Here is a 21,467-nt window from a genome sequence, read left to right as displayed (position 1 = left end):
TGTTTGTGCGTGTGTCCAATTAGCTGGTTGCACGCACATACGATCTTGTGCAGATATATGTCTATCTCGTTCACACCTGAATGCTCCATGTTTTTTCGCTGCAGACCATTTTGTTTGAAGTTCATTCATCCATCATTTAGAAAAAAAGATTGACAATTTTGGTATTTCAAAGTTTTGGAAGCACAAACAAAAATGATCAGAAGTGCTGCAACAATTGCCTAAAAGCTGCATTATCCTCAGACTATGACAGCCTAGACAGCACTGTGGTAAACTGAAATGATTCTTTACCCAGAGTGAGAATTTTATTTAAATGAACTGCGAGTAATAGAAAAGGTTTATGGGTGCCACGAGGCTGCTGGTGGATCAGGAAAAATAAAAAGATGACAGTGGAAGGTGTGAACATTTTCCCACTCACCTGGGATGAAGTACTGCTCTTTGGCTGTGATGGAGAAAAGAAAGAGGGGGTGGATGTCATTGATACAGGTCTGGAATGCATAGCGGTGGTGATGCTACGCGTCATATATAAAGCTTATATATGACAAGGCAGAACTCACAGTGTATGACAGCTAAACAGAGAAGCCCAGGACTATCTCTGCATATGGCAATGTGGAGACACTTGTAATGATGCTAGAAGGTGGTAAAATATTTGGCTGCTGCTAAGGAAGAGTGACATGAAAGAAAGAGGGAGACAATGAGAAAGAATGAGAAAAGAGAGAGGGCAAAAAAGCAAAGAATCGGAAAAAGAAAGAGAAAAACACATGGACTCCCTTCTTCACTCCATAAAGAAGTGTGAAACCTCAGGACTGCACAGCACAGTGCATAAACACAATAGTGGGCACAGGGTGGCGGGCGCGTGGATGGTCAGGCCTGGCTAGTGCAACGCAGAGCAGTGGAGGGCTGACGGAAACCTGAGCCTAGCATGCACCGAGTGATGAGTGGGCAGGAGGAGATGGAGATGGAGGGCGATGAGCCCGAGGCTGGCAGCGGCATGGACAGAAACTAGAGCCTCGCCTGGTGATCTCAGCCCACTGCGGCTTGAACGTGAAACCAGACTCACAATATGGTAATATTAAGGGGAAATGGAGAAACAATAAATGATCCCTCTCTCCTTGGCCCCAAGTTCATTTGGGGAGATATTGATTGGGGGGGCAGGAGCCCTGATGCAGGCTAAATAAAACCCCTTTCCAGGAATGATTGTTCAGTAGCTGCAGCATGAGTCACCTCTTGCAGCAGAGAGGAAGAGAGAAGGTAAGAGTAAGGCAGATAAAAACAACAAAGCCTTTCCGACAGACGGAGAACCAGAGAAAGAGAGAGAGAGAGAACCAATTCTGGAGACAGTGATGTTGAGCCACCGGTTTACCGGAGCAGCGGAATTTCTTGCTCTTGATCTGTCCAATGCGCTTGTTGGCGAGGCGGCGAGGGCTGGCACAGCGGGCGCCGCTGGTCTCGATGGGGTTGGAGCGCAGATAGTCTGCCAGCCACTTCAGATTACAGTCGCATATGAATGGGTTCTGGGCCAGGTGGCTGGGAAAGGGTAAGAGAAGTAGATGGGAAGTGAGAGGGAAGAAAGGCTGAGAGTGAAACAACTGATGGATTAAAAAGCACAAGCTGTATTCATTAGACAGCAGCAGCAGCAGTCCGCCCAACTGTAGCTTCTCAGGTGCTATGAGAGTACTAATAATACTAGTGGGAAGGAAGTAAAACTTACATAATGTCACAAAATGACTATTTGTGTCTGATGTTCCTTGAAACATTGTGACTCAAATGTTTCTAATTATCTATAAACAGGGGTTGACATTCATTAGGTGTGCCTCAGACTTTCACTGCAAGCCAATACAAAGACCAACAAAACTACACCCACAACACCTCATCAAGGTGGGGTTACTGCTGGGATAGTGTTTCTTGTGTTTCATACTGTGTGTGAATTGCCAATGTGTGCTGTTGCAGAAGTGTGTGTGTGTGTGTGTGTGGATGATAATGTTACTCTCCTCATGACATGATCCCATTCCTGTGCTATTACACAAGCCAATCAGTAAACCAGTCTGTGTTTTACGGAAGCTGCTTTTAGTGTGTGTCAGAGTGTGTAAGGCAACACAATAATGTGTGTGTGTGTGTGTGTGGGTGTGTGTGTGACTCACAGGGTCTGTATTGCTCGTAGTGAAGTGAAGGTGCCCTTGGCGAGGGTTTTGATCTTGTTGTCATAGAGCGAGAGCAACGAAAGATTCTGCAGGTCCTGGAAGGCGTTGGCACGAACGCAGTGAATCTTATTGGCATTCAGCAACCTGAGAGTAGGGGGGAGGGGGGGGGGGGGGGGGGGGGAGGGGGGCAAGGGATATAGAGGAAGGGAGGAAGCAGGTGGGACAGAGGAAAACAGAGAAGGAAGCAGCCTGTCAAAGTTTCTTTATGCATTCATTCATTATGCATTCCATCTAGAAAACTATGCACTGGTACAAAGTTTATTTGAAGGTTACGACCCCCCCCCCCCCTTATTCAGTCTCTGTGTGCGGTGTGTCAGCGGTGTGTGTGTGCTCTGCTTACAGCAGTTGCAGGGCGTAGAGGCCATCAAACACGCCTTTAGGCAGGTCGGTGATCTTATTTCCATACAGGACGCTGAGAATTCACAACACGGGCTTACATTAGATGGCAATCAACTCGTTATTCATGCGTAGACGGATGCATAAATGCAGGGGCCACTTACAGGGAGTTGAGGGAGCGCAGGCTCTGGAAGGCATCAGGAGCTATCTCTGAGATTTGGTTGTTGCTCAGGTCTCTGCATTGAAGAAGAAGAAGACGAAGGTCAAATAATTAGGAGAAAAGGTTTCTTTCCTTTTGGAGGCTTTGGCCACCGACATGTGTGTCGCATCCTCAAAGGACAGTGGGGTGGGTTCAATGCCCCCAGATTTTTGCTGAAAAAAAGAACTAAAATGTAGCGTGCCTTATAGATGTTGATGAATTCGATAATGCATTCTTGCAATGGGTTTCAGGATATGGAGCGGGCTGGGGGTCCTATAGCCAATCAAACCATTTATTTGTGTTATTTGTGGCCTATCAGCGGTCTCTGTGTTATCATGGTTTGAGTGTGTGAGTAGAAACAGGGTGCAGGGCTGAAATCCAAAGCAAAATAGAGTAGAATTTATCTGCATATAGTCATTGTTAATAGGATCCACAGGCCTCTCCCCGCAGGATTACCACTAAGCCTGTGTGTCTGTGTGTTTATGTGTCCACGTCTGAGTGAATAAATGCAACTGTAAATGAGGAACAGCGGGACAGAAAGCAGGGAGAGAGCTAATGGAGTATGTGGCCTGAACTCCAGTCGACTGGATACCTTTGAAGGAAAATCATCATGTGGTGAAGAAGAGGGGTATTTTCTCATTTGGGGGTCACAGTTAAATAAGTATCCATTTGTCTTCTTGCCAAGGACTGAGGATTTCTGGAAGTAAAAACGTGGTGAAGGAGCCAAAATATGCACTGGTGTGTGTCTGTAAACGCAGACACTGGTGTGTTTGCGTGTGAAAGCCGCTGCACTCCCCGTCTCAGGGAGCGCTTCACGGATAGGTTATCCAAACTGGTGCAAGGTGGAAGAGAATGCGTGCGTGGTTGCGCACACACAGGGTCAGGGGATGCATCGCAGACATAGCTGCACACCACAAACACACAAGTAAACACATGTGAGCTGGAGCCATGTATGACTCCTATTTTGGTAACATTGCATTATACTCAACTATGATCTATGAAGTCTGGTTGGTGCATGTCCTCTAAAAAAAACAGGTCTCTTCAGAGGGTTTTTTTCTTAAAAAAAAAGAGTTTTTCTTCAAAGTTTCTTTTAAGAATTTCGGTAAATGTAAAATCTCGATGAGCTTGATTGACTCTACAAAGCTCATACTTGATTAATGAATCATTAAGACTTAGTTTATGTTGATCAGAGTGCATTTTGCTCTTGTTATTGTTTTTCAAGTTTGAAAGCCACATATTTGATGACATATTCAATAACAAATTTATTTAATAATAAATACATGATGTTTTCCTGCATATCCTCCCATGTGAAGGCTCAGTTAGTCACTTTGGTCGGTCGGCACGATTACAATCTGATGGATCATTTGTTAATGTGGCTCTTCCACTGAGAAGAATCGGCGTTATTTCTGATTTAGCATTTTTTGCCCTTGAAATTTTAAGATTTCAGTCGGTGGCAAAGGTAGCAGCACTGCTGAAAGGTCCTGGGTTCTAATCCACACGAGAACCTGGAACGTTCCCCTCTGTATGTTGCATGTTCTTCTCATGTCTGTGTCGGTTCCCTAATTCTTCCTTCCACAATCCATAAACCAGCAAAATGAGTGATTTAGTGACTGTAAATTGACCGCATGGTTGACTGTCTCTGCTAGGAACCGACTTCTCCGGGGTACGCCTCTGCCTCTGCCTCTGGCCAGCGTCTCATGGGATAGGGTCCAGTACCCCATCGACCCTGAGAGGATAAACATCTACAGAAAATGGATGGATGGACTTTGAGTTCAAGATACAAAGAAACAGCAGATGCTTCAGGCTGTTAACTTGCTCTGTGTCGACCTCAACCGAGATTCAAGCTGTGCTTTGGGTTGGATGATAAAACAGTGAGGAATCCTTTAAGGAGGGCAGAGAAACTCCCCGACCTCCGACTTCCTGAGTCTTCCTGCTGCTATGTCGGTCAGGTCTGGTGGTGTTGGAGTTATGGGTTTGGCTCGCTGGTGGTGCTGGCTGAGTGACCGCACAGCTGGTTCAACGGGTGAAAAACCGCTGGCTCTCCTCTGCCAGTGTGTCACCGGTCACTCCCAGAGAGCAAAGCCTCATTCCAGCGCACTCTCTCCTCCCCTCATTATCGTTCCAGCCGCAGTTTACAGATTGCCGACTCGACAGAGTGGACACAGCGTGAGCCAGGGGAAGAGCAGGGCCCACGGCAATGGAAGACGAGAGCTGTTATGACTCTCACGTAGCATCGGAGAGGTTGTTTTCCATGCTACTGTAAGCTTAGGAATGACAATGTGTTCTTTAGGTGAAGACAAAATAAAAACTCCTCGCTACTGAGGAGTGTAGTGAGAGGGAGAGAAAAACAAGCTGCATCTTTTTCCAGCCCTCTTTTTTCCAGACTTCTTGCTCTCGTCTGTATTATTATAGCCCTGAGGTGAATGCGACTGCTGTACTTACATCCTACGCAGCTTCTTGTAGGGCGAGAAGGCTCCAGGAGGAACAGACTTAATCCCATTCTGCTCCAGACGTCTGGAGAAGCGAGGAGAGAAGAGGGGAGAAAAGAAGAGAGTAGAGAAGATGGAGCGAGGAGAGGGGATATCATCAGTTAACCAACCAAACTTTAGACTTCTACATAGTAACAGAGCTGAGCAATCCCCCCCCCCCCCCCCCCATTACCTTTGACCCTCAGTGATTGGCCTGATTATATTAATGGATATCTGTTCCCCAGCTGTAATAGGCCCAGGCATGTTGGAGTCATAACATCCTCAGAACCAATAAACACTCTGAATACTAAAGTGCTGTGGAAAAGGACCGGGGGGGGAACGGCTCAGTCTCGGTTTGCGGGAGGGTGTTAAGGTCGACTACAAGTAATATGTCTTCTTGGTATAACATTTACAGTGTCCAGCGCTCGTGCTCTCGCATGAGATCCTGAAATCAATAATGATCTCACCGTGTTCTTGTGAAATTAAACTTTATCGTCTGGGTTGTCTGCAAAGTGTCCACTGAAGCCTTTGCAGCCTGGTGAAATATTGCTCGGCATAGTTTACTTTTCCTGCGTGCCAGAGAGCGGCGGTAACATGAACAAGGTCCTACTAAACCTCGGCATTAAACACTGTCAAAAGAATGAAATGAATATACACACAAACATGCAGCTGGCCAGTGAGTTCAGAGCAGTCACACAGTCGAATCAGTCTCAGATGATCGAAGGCAAACAGGCATTACCAAACCCCATTAGTGCGGGCATGTGTCTGTTTTTCGGGGGAAGCTGGTTGCTACTTAGGTCCCAGTTCAGTCCCAGACCTGCTCCGTGGTGTAGCTGGCCAGAGGGCTGTTTATCTGCAGGTCACTTCACAGCTTTTAAAACTGTCCTTAAGGCTTAGCAGAGCCCAGATGGAGCCAGCTGTGGGACTGCGTCTTGTTGTCCTACCAGCAGAAGAACTGGCCGCAGGACAGACGCAACAGGCCTGCAGCTTCCGAGTGTTAAAAAAATGCTGTTTGCCACAACAGCAAAATAAGAAGAATTTAATCCTCTGTGAAACTCGCTGGCAAACGAACGCTGTTGACACATCGCCCCCTTGAGTATGTGATTTCTCTGCACAGGGCCATGTCCACAGGATTTAATCATACTGTTAGAGACGTTTCAGATTTACTGCGTGCCTCGGCCTCCTGCATCGAGCGCTCATGCCTGTACATGGGGGTGAATGTTTTGTTAGACATCAGCCACAGGCATTTAAGTGTTTTGAGTTTCCAACTTTTTCAATGAACTGTCTTTCCCCTTCAAACAAGTGGAGTACGTTATGCGGTACGATAGAGGAGACAAATCGGCATTTTAAGGACAGCCATGAACCCAGACCACAGATTCCTGTGGTGTTCATGCTCTCTCTGTCTGTTTTCGTCTGCAGGTCCCAAAGCATCCGTGGATTTACAGCGGCGTGACAGCAATACGGTTCATCTGCCCTCCCCATGTGACACCATGGTGGGCCAAGAGACTGTTTAGCACTTCTGCTCATCAAGTCTGGTCTAAACTGGTCTGTTTGCGTGTATGTTTCCGTGCTGGTTGTGTATGTGCATGTCTATACGCTGTGTGTCATTAACAACCAGCACTTAAAGCCTCCACGCCAGACAAGAGCAGAGAACGCTGTCTGACAACGTTCCAGCCTTTGCATCGTCACTCCTCACAGATCAATACGTCCAAGCAACTTCATCCCTCCAATCACCAGAGGCGCCGGTCTGTCCGGGTGGCAGAGGAAGAACAAACAATCTCACAGAATCACCTACGAATAGACAATCAATGATTCCCATCCAATTCATCAGGCTGGACATTTGCGTTTGAGTCTGCGAGCTAGCGATTGTGTAGGGCCAATCAATTGTCTTCATCCTTTTCATTAGGGCCTGAGCATGCTTTTCATTAAGGGGTGAAACGCATTACACCTTTGGGTGTGCGCGGGTCAGAAATGGACGGGATTGCAGCAGTGAGAGACACGTAGGGAGGATGTCTATGGCAGAGTTGAGTTGCAGACAGAGATGCATACTAATCTATTGAGGGTGAACTGGGCCTGGTCTCACAAGAGAGGAGTACAGAAACCAGCTCACATCCCCATCACCATAAAGGCAACGCTGCCCGATAGGGGCGAGAGGGGAAGGGAGGTTGCAGGTCTCGGATTTGTACGTAATGAGAGCAGCATGTGTATGTTTTTGTGCATGTGAGTTTCAGAGTGCCTCATTAACAAGGCATTAGCCAGCAGCCTGCTCTGCTGTAATTTAAACTGATTTTATAATGAACTTCAAGTTCAGATCAAACCTGCTGGTTTAAATTACTTAGAGGAATTCCCCTTTTCACTTTTCTTTTTACCCCCCCCCCCCACCCCCCTCCAAATGCAGGACGAGGAAATAAAAACTGGAGGAGAAAGAGTGAAGATGGAGCATCGGGGGAAATACAACCTCTGATGGGCAGCGCAGGAGGAATGTCCATGGATTTAACCACGCCTTAACAATAATCGAGTTTATTAGCAGGTCATTGTTGAGGGCCGATAGGATGTGAAGGACATAAACACTCTACTCATCTGTTGTGCAGGAAATATACCATCTATAAAAACCAGTGCATGGTAGACTAGAACCATCGTTCTCCCATTCGTTCTGCTTGCTGTTTATTGGACTTATAGATCTCTAAAAGGTTCTCCACTTTTGGGACATTATAACTGGAAGGCATGGTGTGGAGGTCTACAAACCACCAACCAAGATTGATTTAAAAATATCCGAATGTTTTCCGGGCGGACATTAAATTAGCCAAGAATGCATTGATGTGTGAACTGCTTGTCCAAATGAGGAACTGAGCACTATAAATGGGTCAGGGTTGTTGGGGAACATGAGATCTGTGACTTCCACGCTAGCTGGGTATTTATAAACAGACCCAATGGGGAGGAGACCTACAAACGTCCTCCTAACCACACAAATGCTCCTTGGGAGACCACTCAATGTGAAAGCTGGCTTCATCCCTTCATCATCCCCTTTTGTCACCTTTGTGTACATCGCTTTTACTGCCATGCAGAATTCAGCCAGAGGCATAAAGGGAGAAAAGACTTGCTACGCATTCCTGGGAATTACAGAGGGTAGATAAGTTGCGGGCCCGTAAACATCTAATGCCCAGACAGATGCTGGAGGACTGATAAACTGAGGGAGGGATGCTAGCAAAGCGTTCTCATGCAGTTCACAGCCGTCTCAGCTCTCCATCTCGTTCAAAGTCTGCATGTGTTTCCTGTCACCGCACAGATGGATGGACGCCTCCCTGCTGGGTGAAGCGAGCTACAACAGCATATGTAGATGAAACATGCAGGCTGAGATCCTCTCAGTGTTGTTAAGCCCCAGCATGGGCGTACGCACACACAATCACATGTGTCACATAAGCAGATGTCCTGCTGCGGATGTCTGGCAGCTTTCTCTTTCCTGCAAATCTGCCACTCATATTCCAGTAAGTCAAATTAAAATTATATCCATTCTAGCCGATACCTTTACGTTAACTTTGATGGGTACAATTAGCATTTACATCTAAATTAATCTTTATTTTTATCAATATTTTAATTGTCAGAATTTGGGAAAGTATAATTAGATGGTGTGGCGGTTGTAGTGCACGTGTTTTCCTTGCTAATAAGGTATGAAATTAAACAGTAAATATATTTAAAATATTTAAAAGATGGAAGTCGGTCGTTCCTCGTTTCCACCATCATTTGGAGCTGATAGTGCAAGAGATAGAGATCAATCACAATAAAACAACGGCATTATCTGCGATATCTTGTTTCTGATGGTAAATGTTAATATATTTGTGTTTTTATGTTCTCTATGAAGTCCATCACCCTAACACTACGATAGAAGAGATGCAAGGAACGAATGAAACAAAGTGCTTACATCTCGGCCATGCTGTCCGGCAGGTTAGCTGGGATGGCGGTGAGGCCTTTCCCTCTGCAGTCCACGATGTTGTTGCTGCAGGTGCACATGGCGGGGCAAGAGCCCCCGCCGACGCTGCAGGGCTGGAAGCTGGAAGACTCCTGGTGACCTGAAGGGAAAAGCAGAAAGGAGACAAAAACCTGATGAGACGTGATGAAACCACATTCCTCCTACAGGTGGATGTGATTGGTCTTAAATCAGGCCAGCTTGGGTTCACACCGGATTATAAAATGAAATTGTTACATTGAGCTCACATTCTCCCACTGCTGTTAACGACATCAACCATTTTTGGACTTTATAAAAATGAATTCCCAACAAACACACATTCCCGGGGATGCTTTGACATTGAGACAGAAGGAATCAAACACCCTGCTCCCGACTTTACTGTAAAGCCGAACATCCTTGAGAATCAATGAGCGAGAAACTAGGTTATCTATCAAAGGAGTGCCACGGCACATTGAGAAGAGAAGACAGACATGAATAATAGAGTCAGAGCACCAATTGAAGGCCTCCCAATAACATCCATTGATCTTGCTGCAAATGTTCTTCCTGAGTCTGCGTTCTCGGTGGAATTGATGCCTTTCTGCACATTCAGCTTTACACTCCTTCTTGTTCACTTCCATTTGTTCTAAAACACTCTAACTTTTCAATTTGCATACAGAACACACAACCCATCACACTGTCTCTAGGTACTTGTTCGAATAGCTGCAGCACTGTCAAAGATATGGTGAGGAGCGGGTGCTTGCACTGCTGGTATGGTGTGTTTGGTGCGTGTGTGTGTGCGTGTGTGCGCGTGTGTGTGTGTGCGTATGCAAGCCTAACCTAGATAAAATGAATAAAACAGACTTTTAAATGGCCTCATTTACACAGCATTACCAATTCGAGTTCCAAACCATGAATATTTGATTACACTGCTATCTATCGCTCTGCTTCTGTGGAAAATGTTGGCAAGAGGGTGGAGTGTGTGTGTGTGTGGGGGGGGGGGGGGGGGGGGTAAGACTCGTGGAGGATGACAGCGTGAGTGATGGTGAAAGTTGGAGACAGAGAAAGAACAGTCCGCAATCCTCCACTCCCTAAAAGGAAAGATTGATGCCAAGCATTGTGTTTGAACATGAAGCTACTGGACCGTTTGACCAATAAACACCATTTAGGGTCAAACTCTGCGGATCTACCTTAAAGGCCGAGAAGCTCCGACCGATCTGGGAATCATGAGAACACAACCAATAAGCATCAAGGGCGTGAATCAACTCTCGCACATGGCGCTCAGCCGACTTGATCTGAGGCTCTGTGATCTCAGATGGAAGAGCTCTGACAGATAAGGGATCAGGCGTAGGGCGGAGAAGAACTCCCTTCTGATCCAACATGGCATATCTGACAGGCCGGGGAGCACAAGGAGTGCAGAGCACAGCTGGAGTGGCCTTAACAGTGACAGCTCCTCGACAGGTATACTCGAGGCGGAGCCGTTTGATGTGCGTTCGCTCAGCCCTGCTTCTCCTAGTCTTGTTATCATTTTCCCATCTGCCGGGTGCTCCACTCTACCCCGTTCCCATTTCCCTTTTTATTTGTTTTCACCTTTCTGACACTTTCTCCTCTACCAGCTGCTTTTTTTGATCCCTCTCTTTCATCTCAGTGCCCTCATTTTACTCCCCCCCCCCCCCCCTTCTATACCTCTGACAATGAAAATCACTCCAGCCCATTAGCTCTTATCCACGTCCTTACAAATCCTCACATTATTCTCCTCGTTTCAAAATGTTTCATCCTGCTTCTTCTAATCTTTCTTGTTCCCTTTTAGCCCAATAGTTGTGTCTCTCATTCTTCTTAATTTTTCAATACTTTACACCTTATTGCCCATTACCCATGTCAAACACAACAGATTTAATATTCTTTATATGACTGCAAAAAGTTGTAATTTTCTGTCATATAATAGTAAAATTGACACAAACAGCTTCTAATTTTTATTCACCTCTCATGTAAATGATCAAGAGGTTCAAATGCAAATATTCTGTTAGTTAATATTCCAGCAGAGACCAGTTAGACACTCTCTAATCTAAACTAATGAGTAGAAATGATGATAATTTTATCTCACAGGAACCTAAGAAATATAAATGATCGCAAAGACTAACTCTGCTTACACCTTAAACCTTTTAGGAATAAAGAAGCTCATTTTGTAATGAGAATATCACATGAACAATTGAACATGGTTTGAAATTGAGTATTAATGTAGTGAAGTTAGAGATAAAAAATAAAAAACATTTCTGTTTAAACCCAATGAGATGCGTTTGCCCTGCAGTCTGGTTTTAATGCCCAAATTTCAGAAGGATTTATTTTGCATGGAAGCAAAAATGTGTTGCTTTTTTTTGATAAAAAATAATAAGCACTTGATAAATTCTGGATTATAAAACTTTAATGGGGTTTTTAGATAAACAAAAAACAACAACCTGGAAAAAGATACGAGTAGGAGTGGCACAGAAAATACATTACGGTGCTCATTACTGACAAAAATGCCACGAGGCTTTCCAGCTCGACGCTGGGAGTGGAGGTCAGTAAGCCGCAATGTTGTGTCTCATAACACACTGCAGCACTCTTTTCCCTCTTCTTCTCTCGCAGCACAGCGCCACCCTGCCCCAAATCCCCCGCAGGTGGCCTGGCCTGGTCACAGCAAAAACTAAATACACACAAACCCAAAGCGCTCGACATTCAAAACAGACACACACGCACACAAAAGAAGATGAAGTATATGCATGTGCCATTGAACCAGTCCCTAATGAGTCCTGCACTGGGAGTTCAACTCCTGGTCAGTCATCCACTCAAGAGGAAACCAGGAGTATGTGTTTTAGTGTGCACATGTTTGCGTTGATTCATAACTAGGAGTAGCAGAAACACATCAAATATATTCATTTTATACTGTTGTCTGTTTGTTTTGCCCAAACAGCGTGAATGACTATTGGGAACCTGCATTATCTTGCAACAATTTTCTGACAAAAAGCATGCACCATTAAAATTCTGGAAGCTAATATCAACTCCAGGTCATGCGAAAAATCAACTTTGGTTTCTGCATCGTACCAGACGCCAAACTTCCTCTGACACTCCTGCTATCCTTTAATAACAGGAATTGTTTCACTCCCACGGTTGGAGCGTTTATTTCTGGGCAATGAATAGTTAATGATCTGTGTTGTCACGGACGGTGTATGGCTGCGTAAAAATCTCAACCCGTGGAGAGAGAGAGACGCACCAACGGAGACACAAACACCCCGCACAGCTGGTGTGGAGACTGAGATGGCCTTGTGGGGAGCCGAGGTTCTCATGCTGTTTTTCCATTGTCCTGATATGATAACCCTGATGTACGCCATGCCACACCCACGTGTTCTCTCGCTCTTTCTCACACACACACACACACACACACACACACACACGCACAAACGCACACACAGCAAGAAATAGAGAGTTCAAAGTCCGAATAATCCTTGTGCGGAGGTGAGGAAGGCGCTAGGAGGGGGCTGCCGCCATCAGTGGGTACAGACCGGTTTGAATATGTTGTGGTGTTTTCCTGGCACCACTGCCAGCTCCGTGGGGTTGCCCGGGGGCAGCGGGGCAGGCAGGCGACTGCCAGGCGAACATACTGATACCGAAACATAGCAGAAGTGTCCGGAGGACAACATCTTCCAGCAAGAACAAAGAGATTTTGTCATATATAATTATGATCATTCCAGCATGCTTTGTGTTATTGTTTTATTCTTTAAAACCAGCTTTGACATGTAAAGGACTAAACACACATCAGGAAATGCAATGCTTGTGCAGTATCCGTCCTCCAGCGTCTTACCCGAGCAGCTGAACTCATGTTTCTGCACCTCTGCCACGTTGAGTCCTCTGAGCTCTGAAGGGGAAGTGCACTGGGTGAACAGCCCGATGGTTGGCCTTTGTCTGAGCCACTGGGCCAACCAGGCCAGGTGACAATCGCAGTTCAGGTTGTTAGAGTGGAGACGGCTGTTCAAAGAAAGAAAAAAATAATTAAAGATTTCCTCTGGCATTTTTAAAATCTGAAACACCCTGTGCTGGACACACAAACAGCATTAAAAATGGCTATTCCTGCCAAGAGCTCATTTAATCCAGTACCTGTGGTGAAACGTGCCGAACGATACACTACATGGACGATTGTAATGGGACATTATGAAAAGAAGGACGCTTCCTAAACCCAATACTCACACGGCATTCAGGGAACGCCGCGCTGGCCAGAATAACTCTTGCTGTGGTGCAGTGGCCCTCACTTTGCAGGCCCATGTGCACAAACAAGTCGTGCACACGCAAACAGAAAAGCTACATAGCAAAAACCCCACTGGGAGTGAAGAAGCCCAAAAAGCCACCACAATAAGTGTGGCCACATGGAGTCATGACTCTGTGTTCCAGCAGGCATAATTATTTTAATTTCTACTTAACTCTAGATATAGTAATCACACACAATAGGCTTCGAGCTATTTGTGTCTATCTGGGCCAGTTGTTGTTGTTGTTGTTGTTGTTGTTGTGTGCTTTAGATGCAGGGGATAATGGCCCCTGGCATCGCTACAGACTGTTCTACGGTACTCTCTGGGTAAGGCGGCCTCTCAACGGCCTGGATCTTCAACTCTGAGATCTTATGGGACTTCAGCAGTTTTTGTATTTATTACATAAGGAATATTTTTTTTTAAAGACAAGAAAAGGAGAGAGCCTTGTGGTAGAATAGGTGTGACTTACAAGGTTCGTAGTTTGGGCATGTGGTTGAAGCTGGAAACAGGGATGCCGCTGATGTTGTTGTTATTCAGCGTTCTGTGAAAAGAGCAGGGTGAACATCAGGTGTGTTGTGACCAGCGTCTTCCACTCACATCTTTTAAAAATCACTCCCATCTCTTTTCTCCCCGTCTCTCTTTGTGGCACCCCCACTGGGAACATCACACCTCACTACACCCAGATGGGAAGCACCTCCCATGCACAAATATGGTTGTGTGTAAAAATGCACACATGAGCACAAATGCTCGAGCGGCCAACTTATATTTCAAAACACAGCAGCACACAGACTTCCCTTGAAGCCCAGGCATCAGCTGCAGTGAGAGAATCAGGTCATTTCAATCAGCCTAATAGGCCTTGACCGTATTTCATCCTGCCTCCCCCCTCTACAACCTGTCCTGCTCCTCCCCCCAGAAAACCAATACATACACCCCCATCCCTTATTGCACCATTATGACAACTCTATCACTCTATCTGCAATCCATCCATGCTGTGAAAGCAGCTTATAATAGCTTTTTTTTTGTCTCCTCACCCCCCCCCCCCACAAAAAAAGCCTCAGAAACACGTAAACACGAATGCCATTTTTCATAGTCGAAAATCAAAGCTGCCAAATTGCCTTTGTCTGCCGGACCGCACTGTTAGACTGCATTGCTTAAGGTGAAGGAGAGGAATGCTGCCGTCAACTGTGTGGAGCAATGAGTTAATGGAGCTTGCCCTTCAGATGCAGGAACCCTCATGAGACCCACTGGGGGTACATTTTGGCATAATAACTCCGCCCATTCTAATTAAAAGGTCTGCGCGATGTGTGTGCAGGCCAAAGACAACTTCTTCCTACGACTGAGTGCTTTAATGGGATGTTTCAGCATGATTTCTGATGAACAGCAACGTTTCAGATACTTACAGGACCTCCAGGCCTCTCAGAGCTCTGAAGGCTCCATCTTCAATGCATCCGATGTGGTTCTTATCCAGCTGACTGTTGAGCAAACAGGAGGAAGACAGGGGCTTTGTTACGCGAGACACAAGCAAGAGACATAATGTAATCGTCGCTACGGTAACCATTACACTGACACGGAATATGGTAAAATGATACTGGATTGGTCACACCAGCAAATGTAACAGCGAGAGTCTCAAAAGGAGATGAAGGGTAAATCTGTCTATGTTTGAATGTTGGTATGATGTAAGCATTTGTATACCATAATAGAAAACACAACCAAAGCCCTTGAATAGTAATAGAAAAACGTTATGATTGGGCATAAATGGCCCGAGGCACTCTGATGATATGGAAAACAGGACGACAACAGGTTATAATTATGCTGGAGGTGAACAGAGCTCACACTTTAACTTCCTACTTTTATTTTCTCGAGTTACCCGAGTTATAAATATCCCAATTCCTAACCAGAGCTAAAAACCATTACCTAACCTGTTAAAATATATTTTGCCTCTGGGAATATGCAATGAGCATTTATGCGCAGCAATGTTTTCATTATAATTAATCAGTAATTGCAACAGCAAGTGCCTCCTTCATCCTGCATAGGCTGAGCTACTCACAGGTTTTTGATGTCTGTAGCTCCTCTGAATGCTTTTCTGGGGATGGACTGGATGAAGTTCTCACTCACATCTCTGTGGAGAAAATAAGTAGGCATTAATTGTGCATGAGCTAAGTGAACCTTGCGTTTCCAGCGTCTGAGGCATGTTTTTCAACCAGAAGAATTCAAACTGGATGCAGCGACGCACCCTCTTTTAACCACACACATCAGTGCAGGGCAGAAAGCTAACGGAAGCCGTGTGCTCAGATCTAATGCCAAGCCCCCCGAGGTGTAGAACTGCATGTCGCACTCGCCACAATGGAAAGATTATTTTATAGTAGCTGCATTATTGCATTATTCTGCATTCACTCAGACCAAAATATCCTCTCTCAGCTTCCACAATGATCTGGACCAACTCACTCCCAACTCTCAGACCAAACAAGCCAAGACCAATGACGGGTCTTTGCTGATTCCCGTGGGTTGGATTCATTTAGACACCGCAGCACAAAGGACATTATCATTCAGCATTAGGCTGTATGTGTGTGTGTGTGTGTGTGTGTCCAGCGTTTAACGGTGGGCATAAATTAGGCCTTTGAAAAGTGCATATGTACGGAAAGTAAGTCTAAGAGGAAAGGGTCAGGGAGAAAGGAGCGAAGGAGAGTGACGGAAACACAAGTAGCCATAGTTTTAATTAGCAGAGGCTTTTGTTCACCATTTAAATGGTGAGCTAACTTCATTCAGAAAGGCTCTGCCCACCTTCCACACACACACACACACACACACACTGCTCTGACATAAACAGAGTACTTACAGTTGCCCACAGAGAAGCTGAAGTCTGTAAATCTACACGACACACGGCTCTCTATAAGGCGTAGTTGATTTGTAATTATTTACTGTATAAATAACACATATTCTCATGATGCCTACATGTCACCACGCCCGCCGTAACCCTACGGGGTGCATGTTAAAATTCCCAGCGAGCTGTCTTGGATCATTTTCATCTCAGAGCTTTCCTTGATACAGAGTTCAGGCGCACAATTATTTCAAATGGGATTGAAAGGAGGGGAGCGAAACACACCAGTGGTTGTGTTGCGCAATCCATCTACTGAATGGGTGGTTGTGCCTTTATGGGGCAGAAGAAATTAAAACGGCACGCCACAGGCCACTGCAAAATGCTGCACAATTAAATATGGAATTTGCATGTTTATTTTTGTTTATATCCAAGGCAAGGGGTAAACCAAATGAAATGATGTGTTTTACTTGAACTTGCACAGATTGGTGCTTCATGGGACATTAAGGCAAATGCTCGGTTAACGGTCGAATAGACAATGAATGCTGGTCTAGCTCCATCATCACAGCCTCTCACCATTATATGGGTGTGAATGTAATCTGACATGTCAGGACATGAGACATAAAAATGAACATGTTTCTACCCCGAATAAACTAAATAAGCATTTAATCAAGATCCCCCCCCATAAATAACGATTCTATCAGTCAGCACATTTTCCTGGATCATCTCAAACATCAAACCAGCCTCGTGTCTCCTAACCATTCAGCGTGTGCCTGAATAACTGCCAATTCAGCTCTTTTGTTGTTTTCTTGGCAAGTGTGGAGTTGAAAGCCGAGTCTGTCTGGCACCCGGGCTATATCGAGGGCTCGTATGAAGGCAACGCTAAGTGAAAGGAATGTCTTTGGTCTACCTGGCCACACATCCTCTCTGATGACAAATTAATCTCCTCACCTTCTCCTCACCTTCCCACAACAAGCACTGCAGTAACAGACGCCACAGTGCCGTACAGAAAAGGTGTATTGTTAATATCCCCCCCCCCCCCGGACATCCTGGAGGAGCGTGGTGTGTCTTGTCTGTATCTGTATGTGTGTGTGTGTGTCCTCTCCCAGGTAACCATAGGTGATGATAGCGCATTACTGTGCCACGCCCACATTGAAAGAGTGCAAGAAACAACAGAACAATCTGGGTTTCCGCGAGGTTTGTTGATTTGAGGGTGGGAAATGGCAGCGGGTGTCTTTCACAATGAAGAATCATTACCTCCGCCAAGGAGGTTATGTTTTCGGCGGCGTTGGTTGTTTATCTGGTAGAAAGATAACTCAAAAAGCTTATTTGTATATGCAACTTCTTTTTTTGAAGACCAGAACCAAATTATTTTTCCCCTCTTTCCACCCCATCACATCAATTCTTCCTGAACCGGACAGGTGCAGCTGTGTGGTACTCAGCACACTACCGGTAGGTTCTGTAGTGATGCATTTAAAAACACAAAATGCAGATATTTTGGCCTGGTTTGCACTTTAGGCTCAACTTTATCCATCTTTGGTTTTGGGGAAGTTTTTATTGCATGTAATGTTCCAAGTTATCAGCTTGGGTTACCATCACTCAAGCTCCCTAGAAACAGTGCAGTGGTAGAAACACAAGACCATTGCATGCATATACATTCATATGTGTGTTTATAATCAATGAAAACACTGAAAACTGCATAAGCCTGTTAGCCCACTACAAGAGCATTGGCTATAGTGATCTACAGCATTTACTCCCACTTATGCGGCTGTTTGTTTGGATTAAAAGCTCAAATCGTGGGAGGTCGACTTTATGACAATGTGTGCCCAAAAAAGCCCCATGACAGCCCTAAATGATCCAGCTATCGTGCCAGAAAGTCTGCCTTTCTCTCATTTGCTTATATTGCCTTTTTCCTTCTGCCTGTTTTGTTGTCTGCTCTGTCACATATAACAGAATAATCACAGTGGTCATGGTTTGGACTCGACAGTCTTCTGGGTCCTTTAAGGATTTATTGAGAGGTTGAACTCCTACAGCAGCCAGAGAAATATTAAATTTAGCAACTCTACATTTCTGCATTTACACATTCTTAAAACGGCAAACAGGACATTTCTGTGGGAGGCCATGCTGTATTTTACATAGTCTGTGGTTGCCCCTCACTGGTATTTTCTATGCTCAGCCCCATCTGTGCGTTGGCTCCGCGATGTTTGACATTTCTGATTAGTTTGGAAGCCGATTTTTAGGATCCCTTCAAAAACAGACATGATTATGTGAGAACAGTCACCGCAAAGAGGGATATTGGCCACCACGGACTCCATCGCTAAGTCGTGAAAATAAATCTCATTTTATAGTCTTTCAGCAAACATCACCACAATGCATTGCTTGAAGGCAACACAAAGATAATAAAAAATATAACAAAGCTGGAATAGCAAGAAATGACCTTTATCTCTACATTTTGACCTTTGCTTTTCCATTCATTCATTGTGACTTTGAGTTTGAGCCAATACAATCGTGGTTCTAACCCAGGCATGGGCAAACCCAGGCCCATATGCGGCCCGTTGGTCTTTTTAATCCGGCCCGCCAAACTTGTCCAAATTATATCATTACATAAAATTGTATTATAATTAAACCTCATTCATTTGACCTTTTCTCTGTAATGCTACCTGTAAAAGGCCAAATCCTTTAATGCAATAGCTTTCATGTGTCATTTATATTAGGTCACACAAACACTCCATCCATCTGTTCTTGGTCCGGCCCCTCTGTCAAATTTTAGAACCTATTGTGGCCCGTGAGTCAAAAAGTTTGCCCACCCCTGTTCTAACCTATGGAATGGTTTATTGTTTGCATTTAAAAAAAGTTACACGTTCATGGGACATTATTGTTCCTCGTGCACAAAAACACTGCAGTATGCTAACCAGGCCAGTAGTTAGCAGTATAACCGTTCAGTCGACACCAGGGAATAACCCCATGTATTCTATCCATTCATGGTTATCAGGGTTACATTTTAATTACCATGTGTAATGCGGAACTATGACATCCCAGGTTTAAGAAGAACTGCATTTCGTTAGTTTACAGGGCAATGTTAATAGTGGCCATTTAAATAGTTTACCCTCCGGATTATGTTGACTTTGTATGATAACCTCAAGGTGATCTCATTCTGACATAGTAAAAGCAGAATGCAGCAAAAAGCTGAGAATCAAAAGTCCAGGGAATAAACTGCTCAGCTCTGTTAAGGCTAAAATAATTCATGGAAACCGTGAAAGCCATGCACAGAAAGCTGCTTCCACGGACTCATTACAAAGCGATGAGGACTATCCTCAGGCATGGTTGAGGCCTCCTGCCCCATTCCAGACCCACAGGCCTCTCAGAGAGGGCGGTAATAATGTCAGACCTGCACATTTTGTTTCCTTATTTCCTGCACACAGCACGCCTCCCGGTCCTTTTTTCACTACAGGTGTGTGAACCAATGTCGGGGCGAGCGCGAGCGAGCGTGGTTATGTCAATGTTCAAAGAGCCAAGACCTGTTATAGATTTACCGTAATGCATTACATTCCTCAGAGTGGGCAGTGAGTTCATTAATGCAGCCTGGCTCCTTTTAGGTGAAGGTGCTCGCAGTTCATTCCCATTGCAGCTCTAATGACAAGGTAACACACATGTTTTCAGGTGTGTCCTCGCTGTCGCTACGCAGCCTAGTCAGGACTCTTTAACATTTCAATTTTACAAGACCGCAAACAATGGTATCATTTAGGCAGTGCAAAGAACTATGATAATAAACTAAGCTACAGATATTCCTATTCACAAGATTCCCTGCAGAGTGTATGTCTGAAATAATTAGCAATGTTATCAGACATAGCTCAAGGCGCCTTGTCTGGAGATTAGCTATTGAATCTAATGTCTGGTTCCCGTCTGATTCACGCCATTAACCTCTGATCTCTATCTCGGTGTGCAACGCTTTACTGTACACAAGTACCTACTGTGGCTGCATAACCGATCAGATGCTGATCTCACTAATCACATTTTTTTTCATGCTTATGTTAATCACACATTTAATCCTGCAGGCTGATGTTATTTCAGACAGTTAAAGGAGTTTCTGGCTAAAACCTCCATTTATATGTACGCCTAAACAGTCTCTGCGTCAACAACGAAGCTCAAACTCATTAACTCTTAATACTTTATTCATTTGATTTCAGAGACTCATTATTAAATAGCAATTCTTAGAAATAACAAGTAAATAAATATGACCTAAAAGTTTTTATTTTACAGTGTGGATGCTGCCATGTGATCTAGCATCAAACTACTGGTGAATCTGGGGTGCTAATCCCACTGAGAGGAGACTGATATTATTTCATTGCTCTTTTGCATGTCAAAGAAATTTAGAAAATAATGTGAAAGTGCAGGATAACAAGGCAAGGCGTCAGATTTCACATAGTCCTGCTAAGGAAAAAAAAAACTCAGTGCCATGTGATTATAAAAAATGTTTTCATCCTGACTAGAGGTGCATGTGTGGTGCTTGCCAGTGTTTAACCGCATTATATTTAGGGCATGCCACTAAAATAATGGGTTTGTTTCCCCCTTGAATTCTTGTCTCGATTGCACGATAAGGAAAATGTTTATTTTTGCCAAGTTCCCCCCAATTTTACTTGTCCATTTAAAGAGGGGAAAGGACAGAAAGACAGAGGGGCAATGTACTTGATTACGAACTCATTACAAGAGTTAATGACGTGTGTGAAGGCTGTTTAGAGAATGGCAGTGTGTTGCCACTCACTGCTAACTACGTCTTCTTCCCTGCATGGCAAAGGCCCACAAGTAAACAACAACATACATAAACGGCAGACTTTCAGAGACGAGTGGCCTAATCTGAAGAAGTACCAACAAATGAGATTACAGTTAAAATAAAGGAGCAACACAGAAATTAACAATTCAAACCCAACACATTCTAATGGTTTGTACATATTTTTGCCTTGGTCTCCGTCACAGGCTGATGTTGCAGAACAACCCGCATTAGCCTACATGTATAGCACAACAGTAGTTGTCTTAACGATAAAGAAAATGCCTGAGACAAGTCTGAGGAGGATGTCCTCAAGACTTGGTGCCATCTCTCATGCTGGCCAATTTATACTTAAAAACCTACACAGATCATCATTTGCGAAGAGCGGAGAAGCAATTCTGAGGTTCTCAAACTGGACACCTCACCTTCTCTGAGTGCACCTCGAGATCCCATCAATGGATGGCACGAA

The 21,467-nt window shown here is 44.7% G+C and overlaps 1 protein-coding gene across 1 annotated transcript in view; it reads right to left on the bottom strand.

The window, feature by feature from the left end:
• LOC137896253 (slit homolog 1 protein-like) overlaps positions 1–21,467 on the bottom strand; it is a 72,291-nt gene that overhangs the window by 14,400 nt on the left and 36,424 nt on the right. The window contains exons 5-15 of the mRNA XM_068741788.1: positions 15,466–15,537; positions 14,819–14,890; positions 13,888–13,959; positions 12,980–13,143; positions 9,121–9,268; positions 5,176–5,247; positions 2,699–2,770; positions 2,539–2,610; positions 2,139–2,282; positions 1,361–1,524; positions 416–439 (exon numbers count right to left, since the gene is read on the bottom strand). Of these exons, the coding sequence (XP_068597889.1) occupies positions 416–439; positions 1,361–1,524; positions 2,139–2,282; positions 2,539–2,610; positions 2,699–2,770; positions 5,176–5,247; positions 9,121–9,268; positions 12,980–13,143; positions 13,888–13,959; positions 14,819–14,890; positions 15,466–15,537 (1,076 nt within the window). The remainder of the gene's footprint in view (positions 1–415; positions 440–1,360; positions 1,525–2,138; positions 2,283–2,538; positions 2,611–2,698; positions 2,771–5,175; positions 5,248–9,120; positions 9,269–12,979; positions 13,144–13,887; positions 13,960–14,818; positions 14,891–15,465; positions 15,538–21,467) is intronic.

This window comes from Brachionichthys hirsutus, chromosome 7, assembly GCF_040956055.1.
Source record: "Brachionichthys hirsutus isolate HB-005 chromosome 7, CSIRO-AGI_Bhir_v1, whole genome shotgun sequence".
NCBI classification, from domain to species: Eukaryota; Metazoa; Chordata; class Actinopteri; order Lophiiformes; family Brachionichthyidae; genus Brachionichthys; species Brachionichthys hirsutus.
This window is presented reverse-complemented; position numbering and strand designations above follow the sequence as displayed.